The 10471-nt window shown below is 38.1% G+C and overlaps 1 protein-coding gene across 6 annotated transcripts; it reads right to left on the bottom strand.

The window, feature by feature from the left end:
• Positions 1–50: 50 nt before the first annotated feature.
• Positions 51–9924, bottom strand: g3bp2a (G3BP stress granule assembly factor 2a). 6 transcript variants are annotated; one of them, XM_014031884.1, is made up of 13 exons: positions 9762–9922; positions 7868–7986; positions 7697–7778; positions 6998–7171; positions 6621–6711; positions 6428–6533; positions 5244–5424; positions 4774–4875; positions 4058–4160; positions 3916–3975; positions 3673–3804; positions 3243–3370; positions 51–3021 (listed from the first exon to the last, which is right to left on the bottom strand). In XM_014031884.1, the coding sequence occupies exons 2-13, from the start codon at positions 7960–7962 to the stop codon at positions 2743–2745; spliced, it is 1533 nt and encodes a 510-aa protein (XP_013887338.1). In that variant the 5' UTR covers positions 7963–7986; positions 9762–9922; the 3' UTR covers positions 51–2742. The 6 variants fall into 6 exon arrangements, with proteins under 6 accessions (XP_013887338.1, XP_013887339.1, XP_013887342.1 ...); XM_014031885.1 differs by having other exon boundaries at positions 3252–3370; XM_014031888.1 differs by lacking the exon at positions 4774–4875 and having other exon boundaries at positions 9762–9924.
• Between the last annotated feature and the right edge of the window lie 547 nt (positions 9925–10471).

The following is a 10471-nucleotide window of genomic DNA, read 5'->3' as shown; positions in this document are numbered from 1 at the left end:
TTACATCAAGTCTAGAGAATTACCTGTAAGCATGACAAGTAGTATGACAATGCTGTTATCAGTAGTTTATTTTATGTTAAATCCAACACATTCAAAATGTAAAAGGAAAAAAAATCTAAACTAAGGGAGGAGGGGCAACAATTTGTACCAACAACAAAGGTAAACACGGTAAAAACTAAGATGGAAGCCAGCTGTTTACCACACCTGCTAAAGCCAAGACGATACTTTTCTATTTCCACTCAAAGGACTGGAATGATTCACAATGAGATGCATTGTTTGTAGTTTTAACACAGGAAAAAGAACTTGCAACCTTCCATTATCTTGTGAGGATCCTTTACAGTGTGGGTAGGGGATGAATTCTTTAATATCTCGAAGAAAAAAAATAACAATTACCTGACTGCGTTTCTAAACATGTTTCCACTAATAACATGAAAAAGCCCAACATTGGTCTGAAAGCATGATGGCTCTTCTTCACCGCTCTCTTTGATCACTGCAGTAAACTGGCCGGGTTAAGAAACAGCCATGAATATAAGAGAATTTTGACACTCAAGGAGTACATTTTTCTGTAACATTGGCTCATCAATAGCTATCTGAAGGCTAAAATGATCTCAAAGGGGAAAAGTAAACACTACCTTTAGGTATCTTAGGCCAAACATTTAATGCTGAGCAGTTTTTCGTTGTTGTAAAAGCCTTTCTTTTAGAGCGACGGATTGTCCCAGGACTATTGGAAATAGTGCAATACCACCAAACAAGGAAGACCTTGGTATACTTGTCAAGAAAAATGCTACATCGTAATTTTACTTCCCATTTCAGTGCAAGATAACAAAATAACCAGAACAGAAACAGCTTTCACGTTTTCTTTTTCTAGCTGAAATCAAAGTCTTTCCTCCCTACAGAAAGTTAAAACCAAAACAAATCCTAGGAGACAAGTGAGGAGCCAACAAATTCAACTGTTATAACCTTGACTTAAATAGAAAAAACAAATTAAAATAAAATAAGCACAGTGAATAATCAGCATATGAAAATACAAATGCATTGACAATAGAAAAAGTGTGCACAATTATTTACTTGAGTGATGGCCGCAGCTTTGGTCAGCCGAACCACACAAATCGGTACAAAATTGTTTGTAAGAAAAAGCAAACAACTCTTGAGTCCAATGATTAACCCGAGTGCTGCGATGATGTGCAGAAAAGATAAAAAATAAAAACACTATCCAAGAAAGGTTCAACAGAGTCCGATTTACCTTGTGAAACATTAACACTTTCCAAAAGTTTAGTTTAACGAAACGCAGAATCTCCACGTTAAACCAAAGACCGATCGTTTTCCCATTTTTAAACGTACCATCTGTCGTTTTAAAGTGTGTGTGTGTGTGTGTGTGTGTGGGGGGGGGGGGGCATAATCTTTAGATGCACTTTTTCCCTGAACAGGAGGCAACTTTAGTTTCTACAAAATTCAGAATTACAGGGAAAGCAAGCTCACAGCAGACCATCTCAAATAATAAAATGATACAGAACAAAACAAACCTGAAAAAACAAATCTTATGAATACTGTTATTTCAATCTGCCCTCAGCAGAATAAGAGTTCAAAACAAGCAGCTCTGGACACCAGGAGGCAGCGAGCCTCGAACCGCTTTGCACTTCAGTAAGACTCGAAAAGGTGAAATTGAAGGCACCATCATGCTTTTTGTATCAAGCCGAGAAATAAAAATTATACACAGAAAAAGCAAAACATACTAAACTATGATTTTTTTTTTTTTGCTGTACATTTATTTGTTACTCTGCACTCGAGACAAGGAGGGAGGGAAGGAGGAAAGATTATGCTCATCCCAGTGCCACAGTCAAGCTGGCTGGAAAAAAAAACTGGAATAAAAACAAAACAAAAAACTGAGCCATTATCGCTTTCTATTGTTCGTCTTCTGTCCCCAGAGTTCTCATTTGGTCAAAGTCCTGAAGCTGAACTTTTGATTTAAAAATGACAGATAAAAAAATGTTGATTTGCTCATCAGCTTGTCCATCCAGCAGTGGCTGAAGCTTAGGTTTGGGTCAAAAGTGTGAGAAGTACATTGGTCACAGCAGCCAGGCTGTGATGGAGACCTGTCCTGGAACATTGTGTCACATTAACATAAAGGTCCCTCCAGCTGTGTTCGGAGCATGGACGCCAACGTAACACGAGTACCCATTAGTGCATATCGGTGAGTGCATTATGCAATTTTCAAGCAGTGGTCTTTCAAAAAAAGGGAGGGGAAAAAAGTAAAAGCCGAGCTTTTCCTCTGGAACTGCACAAACTTTGCATTTTGCTCTTGTCCAACAGTAATGGGCAGAAAACTACAATATAAATTGTGCAATCGAGGACTCTTATGAATCAGAAGTCAAGGTATATAATCTCTTCTCAAAATGATGGGCTGTTTTGTTGAAGTTTAAAGTCTTTTCAGTCCCTCCTAATGTGGCAGACTAGTCCTGGGTGGTTTGCCTTTATTCACAAATGGACAAATTTAGGATTGAATTCCCAAGATACCCCAAAAAAAATGATGTTCAGATCACAACTAATAAGCAACATGTATTTTTGTTTGCTTATTTGTTTGGTCTATTTCACAAACAAACTGTTGACAGGCTGTCACATTCCAAAGCAAAGAGGAAAAGAAACAATAAAAAAAAAGTAAACACCAAATATATACTTTATACATGACGATTTCTTTTCATTAATGAGAACGGTTCAGGGTGAAGAACATGATACGATTTCTTCTCAGCGACGCTGGGTCGTGAAGCGGCCCTCTCCCTGGCCGCTGGTGCCCCTCCCAGAGCCCATGCCAGGTTTGGGGGCCATGCCGCCTCGGGAGGGTGGTCCCCTCCCGTCACGCTCACGCATCATTCCACTTCCCACGACGCCTCGTGAACCTCCGGGGCCCCGATCGCTGCGCCTCATGTCCCGACGCTCGTCCCCGCCACGAATCTCTCGCTCGCGCACAGCTCTCGTCTTCTTCTCCTCCACATTGAGACGCACTTCTCCCCGAAACATGATGGGCTGCATCGAGAAGGGGACAGTCACTACTAAGACTCTTGTAGTTACAGTTCCACAATTACTGAGTGTTTCAGACATTAAAAACAAAGAACTGGATGAAAACTGCATACTACACACACACACTTGATAATGACAGGGAAGAAAGAATAAGTGACAAATTAAGAGAAGAAATGTATCACCAAACCACCACCAAAGAAAATGGGTAATGAAATATTGATACATGCCCCTTCTACCTTCGCCCCAAGGATCCTTTGCACAGGGTCAGGGTCATCAAAAACCACAAATCCAAAGTTGGGCAGCTTTCCACCGACCCCCTTGGTGTTGATTCGCAGTTCGACTACATTTCCATACGCTACAACAAGAACAAATAAACTATCACAATACAGTCTCAATTATTGTTTTATAAATTATTGTTCTAGAAAGATTCAATGTTTTGTTTTGTTAAGTGAAGATTATAATTTGAATTTATAATTAAGAAAAAAGGGGGCAGATATAAGTTTTTTTTCTTCTCTCTGCCATCTTTCATTTCATTTTATTTGTATTTTTTTATTGTACATAGAATTTTGTTTTTTATGGAATGAATAAAAGTTTGAAAAAAATTATTACTGGAAACTGAAGGTAACAAACTGTTGCTTTCTAAGAGAGAAAACGTACTCATGAAGAACTCCTTGAGCTCGTTCTCGTCAATGTCGTGTGGGAGGTTGCCGACGAACAGCTGGTGGCTGTCAGGGTATCTTACAATTCTCCTGGTGTCCAGATCACCAGATTCTGGATCGCTCCTGCCACCTGTAGGTGACAAACATGCACAAATCAGCAACTTATCCTCTTCATCACACCTGAAACTGAATACTAAATCTCACCAACAAATGAATAAAACTGTGCTATAGATATATTCACCTTTGTTAACAAAACTTAAGTGTGATTTTCCCGTTTGTGACTCTGATGATCCAACACCATCTAGTAGTGACAAAGACATGCAGATAGTGAGAAAAGTGGGAAAAAAGTAACAAAACCTTAATCTGGAAATGATTAGCATTACCAGGTCTGGGGCCTCGCTGGGTGAAAGTGGGTCTGTCACGGGTGCGCTGGTCTCTGGGACGAAGAGGTGTCGTCTGCGTCTCCGGCTTGGATTCAACTCTGGGCTGAACAAAGGACATCACATGAAAAAGCTACAACAACCTCACTTCATGCAAGGGGAGAGAAATTCAGAGACGGACATGTTGGCATATTTCAGTTCTAAAATTAAGTTTTACTAGTAATTTTATTAGAATTTATTCAATTAATAGTAATTCCTGTGTCAGACTGCTTGGGATTTTATATAAAATTATGTGCTCAGCTTTATATTTCAGGAGTAAACTTCAAACTTTGTTTTAAACAATCTCAAAGTCCCTCTTCCTAACAATACTGGAATAAATGTCACCATAATTATTACTGTACATTGGATTGACGCCTGAATCAATCAGAACACACAGACAGAACCTCTCTTCAAATTTCAGTACCTCTTACTGTTCTTTGGGGTTTTCTGTCGTGCCGATTAGCCCATTCAGACACAAAGATTAATGTATTTAATGTCACATCTTGTTCTAAATCTTAAAATGCTCCAATAAAAACTTTGTTTTCCCTCACCTCTAATGAAACTTTAAAGATACAGTCTAGTCAAACTTAATCATCCATGGTGGCCCTATTCATACAAGTGATAAGGAATAATCCCTCTCATATCATTCTAATAAACAATAGTTATGACCTGTATTTTACCTGTGAGCTTGTCCCTTTAACAACATGTGGTGAGATTCCAGAGGAGGCGACTGAGCCAGAAGGAGGCAGGTTTTTACTGGTCACCAGAGCCCAGGAAAAAGGCTGTGGGAAATGCAACAGTGCATCATTATGGGCTACACTAAGTCTGTTCAACCACTAAACTCTAGCAGGTTGAACCTTTAAACTAAGTTTTTTAAATTTATTTATTAAAATACTACATAATTATTTTTAGAAGTACAATAAAAAGTACAACCACATTTTGGCAGTACTGTGTTAAATTAATGTAGCAAAAGGAATGCTTTCTTTACGTCCCCTCATGAGAATCAACTTTTGAACTTGACAAAATCACAGAATTTGGTTGAGCTAATCATTGACTGTAAATGCAGGATTTCCTGTGTGGTTCCTATATGGTAGGCAGCACACCATGTACAGAGTTTTAAGAGCCATTACTGCTAAATAAATCAATTTACCTTGGGAGGCTCCTGGGGGTTTGGTGGAGACTCTACAGGCGCAGGTGAAGGTGCCTTCTCCTCCATTTCTTCCATGACCTTTTCATCTCCCTCAGGCTTTATCTCTTCTGCTTTTGGCTCTTGTTCAGGTTCTGGTTCCGGTTCTGGAGCTGGCTCATCCATGGGCTCCTCTACCCCATTTCTGCATGAGCAAAATTAAAAACAAAACAAAAAAATCTTCATGTACATGTCAAATTTTTTTTGCAATGTTTTAAGCTGTGTTTAGACAATCACCAGAATAAAACTGGTTAGTTCAGGCACTCAGGGTTAAACTCATCACCCCACTGGTTGATCATTGTCACATTTCCTGTTTTATGTGGGACCTGTGTGTGCCTCTTGTGTTCAAGTCTGTACTTTTTATGATTTTTTTGTTAAAAAAAATAGGAAAACAGGTCAAAGCATTGAGCCACAGTAAGAATTATCCCCTTACTGATGTTTGCACAATGACTGTTTATAAAAGACAGTCACAGATTTGTCCCTGCTATGTACAGATACAATCCCTTTTGATACCTTGCTGCTCAGACAGGAGGGGAATAATCACTGTGAAGGAAATTTTGTAACTGAATAACTGAATATTAGATGCTGTATTGTATTTTATACTTTCTGATCATTGCAGCCTTAAGTTTAAACAGAATAAGAGTTGGTGTGTATCTTATCACATTCTTTCTTTTAGCCTAAACAAAAATTTGTTACCTTCTGACGTCTGACGTAAAAGGTAACACCTCCAGGTGTGGAACCATGTACATTATAAAGGGAATTTAATTATTATAGTAGACAGAAGTTGTTAGTGTTTTGCAGAGTCTCTGCTCAGAGCAGAGCTGCTGTGTTTTGTTTTGTTTTTCAGCCCAAGGTCATACTGAGGTGTGCCGAGTGCTGTACTGTGAACCTGATTGGAGTCAGAAGGTTGAGAATAAAGTTTTAAAGAAGAAATCCAGCTGATTCCTGTTTTATTCGGACATACCATTTTGAACAACGCATTTTTTCTACAACTGCATAGCTGAGATATGTAGAGAGTTTTGAATTTAACAGGCACTTCCGATGTGTTAGAGGAAAACACTTTATTTCTGCTTTTTGACTGCATATCAGTAAAGTGGAGTTCCCAAACAAAGCTTTAATTATTCAGGAGTAGGATCAATTCTGCTTACGCAACAGGGTGAGGTTCATAGTAGCTGGTGCTGTTGGGGCTTTCCTGAAGTGGTTCAGGGGATGGCTGCCTTTCTTCCGGTTCCTCCTCAACTTCCTCCTCTGATTCTGGATTTTAAAAAAGGAAATAAACGAACCTCATAATGTTAGATTGGGGAAACAGCAATCTAAAGTTTTAGTAAAATTAATTTTTACCTTCATCAAGCTCAGCCTCAGAGTCTCCGAAAACCTCGTCCTCATAGCAGAAGATATCGTTGTGGACATAGAACTTGTTTGCCACCGAACCCTAAAAACACAATTCAAACAAATATTTTAATATTTTCAGGTTCACAATGAAAATACAGTTGAGTAATTTTAATGATGGTTTCTCAAATCAGAATAAAGAAAGTGATTCTGCTACATCCTGACTTCACACTTAGGCATTTACTAATCAAAATAATTTCAACTCACCCATTGAACCTCATTAGCGTAAACATTTAATAGCTTTAATACAAGTATGCCACAAATCACAGAAAATAAATGCGTGTTAGTGTTCAACTCGAGCCAACAGCCCTGAAAGGTGATGCTCTCACCTCTGGAGCAAGCACAAACGTCTGCATGAACTTCCTCATAGGTTGACCGTTGTTCGACAGCTCTCCAAGGACTTGTACCACAACTCCATCACTCAGCGTGGCGTGAGCATCAACGTGTCTGATCTTTGTGTGGCACTCGCTGAACTGCAGAGACATTACCTTCTTGTGGATTTCCTGAAATGCAAATAATTTAAAAATATATATATTTAGATAAGCATTTTGGTTTTTTTTTTATGCTTGAATGGATTTTTTAGGCAATGAAAAATAAGAAACATTTCCCCCATTTACAATTTTGACAGATTGTGCAAATTTCTTCATGTCCTTCCTTCAAAATTTTGTTTTACATGTTACGTACAGGACTAAATGGTCTTTGATTTTTCTAAAGATTCTAAACCACAGCTGAATGTCAAACTCAAAATTAATATTGTTCAGTTTGTAAATTGTCCATCTTTCATCAATCTGATGCGCATTAGCTTCAATCCGCTTTGTGATATTGGAGACTATGAAGAGAAAAACACAACATAAGAGGAGCTTTTCCATACATTCTTACGACTGATTTCTTAAAAATATTAATTTTGTTTTCTATACTTTTTCTTTACCAAAAGTAAACATGCATATGACTTTTTTGGCATTTATGGCATTAAGGCATTTATGTTAAAGTTCTTGTAAAGCAAACTCATATCAGACTGTAACACATACCGCTTGCCCATACACTGCTTCTGCCAGCTTCCCACTTGGGTCAAGTCCTCCATGAACATAAGAGGAATTCCTCCCATAAAACCTAAAAATACAAGAGTAGTGAAAAATTTCATCAACACCTGCAGAATTGTGTTTTTTTACCTAAGTGCCACATTACATTTTTATCCTCACCTGTGGAGAAAATCTGGTGCCTTGTTTAAGAGTGTATAATACTGCCTCACAAACTCCCGCCCTACAAGCAGGGGACTTGGCTTCTCCATCACCATTTCTTTGGTAWACAATATTAAGTGCTGAAACAGATGAAGTTACCATAGTTTAGTTGCTGTCCAGAATAAAAACACTTATGTATGTACACAAATGGTGAATTGAAGGCAGAAAACAGTAAAAAGTGTTTGAGAAAGCAGGTGCTCACGTTCCTATAAATGCTTTGAAAAAACACGCTGAATATTCAACTTTGAGATTGATCAAAAGTTCAAATGTTAAAATACTTCCTTTTATAGAACAGTTTCACTTTCTTTTTCTTGTTAGTTCAAGTTTTGCCTTCATCATCTTGGCTTTATTTACACGGGATGAGCGAAACTTTTTGACTAGATTTTGTGACCTGTCAAAATTTTTAAATTGTACTGTCATATAAGAAAAGTCAAATAACTGTGTGTACTGCATGAACAATGCAGATAGGTAGCATTTGAATTTATTCACAAATGTTTGGAAAAGCAAATTTACTTGAAAGAGAAAATTCACTGAATAGTAATACTTGCTGGCCAATATTTAATGAGTGATTATTTTTCGTAACAAATTTGAATAAAATAGTAAATCTAAAAAATAAAGCTATGTGATGACACTGCACCAACCTGGCTGAAAATCATATTTCAACGTGATTACAGAAACTAGAATAACTCATCTACAGAAAATCCCTATTCGGTGACAATCTGATCCGTTATTATTATTTTTTTCTGGATGCCTCACACATTTAACTGCGCCATCGGATTCACGCAAAGAAACAAAGGGGCAAAGAGGCTGTGCGTGAAAAACGGGAAGCATTGGACGCAGGCGCTCACGTCCATCAGTGGATTAATCGAGCCTCACAAAACAAGCTGTCCTTAAACCAAAAAAAGTCGCATACATGTGTCCCGCACATACATCTGCGCAATCCTTTGTACACGAACGGCCTGCTGCTCGAGGCCTTGCGTGTCTTTGCCGACAACACCTCGCATCTGTCGCATGTTCACACACAGGACACATGACGCACCAGGCTCACGTTTTTTCAAGGAGACGAAGTTCCAGAAATTTTAGGAACACGGCGTACCTATGCAGACAAGCTAACGCTACATTAGCTTTACTGTAAATGCAAAACGTAAATGTCAATAAGCCGGACGCTTTGCTGTTACTTGAAGCAGCTAACATTAGCAGTGAAAACAACAGCTATAGTTTGAGCCTACGACACCGATGCCTAGCATGCTAACATTAGCTAGCACCCCGCTAACTTGTGGCGTCGTCTTATTTCCTCCATTGGTGGGTAGTTTTTATGCTCGAGGAAAGCTTTAAATTTCAGCAGTCGTTTTTGATTTTATCAGTCAGCGGCCAGTAAAATGCTACTCTAATGTACACTCATGCATTCCTTAGCTTTAACAAGCTAAATACAATGATGAGGTCCACCAGTCGACATGAGCATGTTAAAGCCTACAGCCTAGAAAATTAAAACTCGCTCAGAAATAGTTTTTTTAGTTTCGGACATAAAGTTGAAAAATCACAGGCTCAATAATATAATGCCTCACCAAACTTAAAGCATATTTAACCTAATTTTCAACTTGACTCTGGCTTTCCAATCAGTGAAACTTCACTGCTATGCTAGCTCCAAGACAACAAAGGAAGCTAGTTTGACAAAGCTATATGAAACCTAAAATGTCAGTCCACAACTTAAAGTTATTTGTTTTAAGATATCAGCATGCTAAACAGATACAACACGTACTAATAGTAGTTAGTAATTGAGTAAACGTAAAATAGACAAGACAATGCAGCTGATCTTGGCTAGGTAGCTTGCCGGGTATGATGATGTCTAACTTACCTTCTGAAGGACCTATCTATACAGACAGAATTAAATTAAATGTAGTAAATAAGTACAAGTATTCGAAAGTAAACAGCTCTGAAATGCTATTTCACGTAAACTGTTATTTTACCTACACTCTACCACCAGAGTATGATCTCTGCTGAACCAGAGATTGAAGATTTTAAAGTGATACCTTCGATATATTATTTTACCCCTGCATTTGGGGCAGGGAACCCCCGTTACACAGGTTCAACCAATCAGCGGCTTACACTGGGCGATAGAATGTGACGAAGACCAATCACCACGCCCGCTCGTTTTTTCCTTATATTTTTTTCTTTTTTTTTAATAATATTGCTATTTTCTTTACTTGTTTCAAGAAATTAATTAGATTATACTTTTATACCAGTAAGATATTTAATGCTTCGTGTGCCAACAAAGATTTGCATTTTCAGATTGGTGTGCTTTTTTTACACAGTAACATTTTGAAACTTCAATTTCCCACTTGTCAGTAAATGCATCATTAAGAAAATAAACAAATACGCCAATGCATGATCCACCAATGTAAGCAAAGGTCAAGATATTTTAGTATTATTCAGTAATTTAATAAAGGAAAACATTTAAAAAAAACTTATGCAGTATGAGATAATGAATAACACAGGACAGGTGTGAAGATTGAGAAACTATGTCCAGGTGTGCAGGAAACAAATGAAGAATGCACATGAGATAAA

The sequence above is a fragment of the Austrofundulus limnaeus genome, unplaced genomic scaffold (genome assembly GCF_001266775.1).
Source record: "Austrofundulus limnaeus strain Quisiro unplaced genomic scaffold, Austrofundulus_limnaeus-1.0 Scaffold1343, whole genome shotgun sequence".
Lineage (NCBI taxonomy): Eukaryota > Metazoa > Chordata > Actinopteri > Cyprinodontiformes > Rivulidae > Austrofundulus > Austrofundulus limnaeus.
The sequence above is the reverse complement of the archived record's forward strand: the minus strand, read 5'-3'. Positions and strand labels throughout refer to the sequence as shown.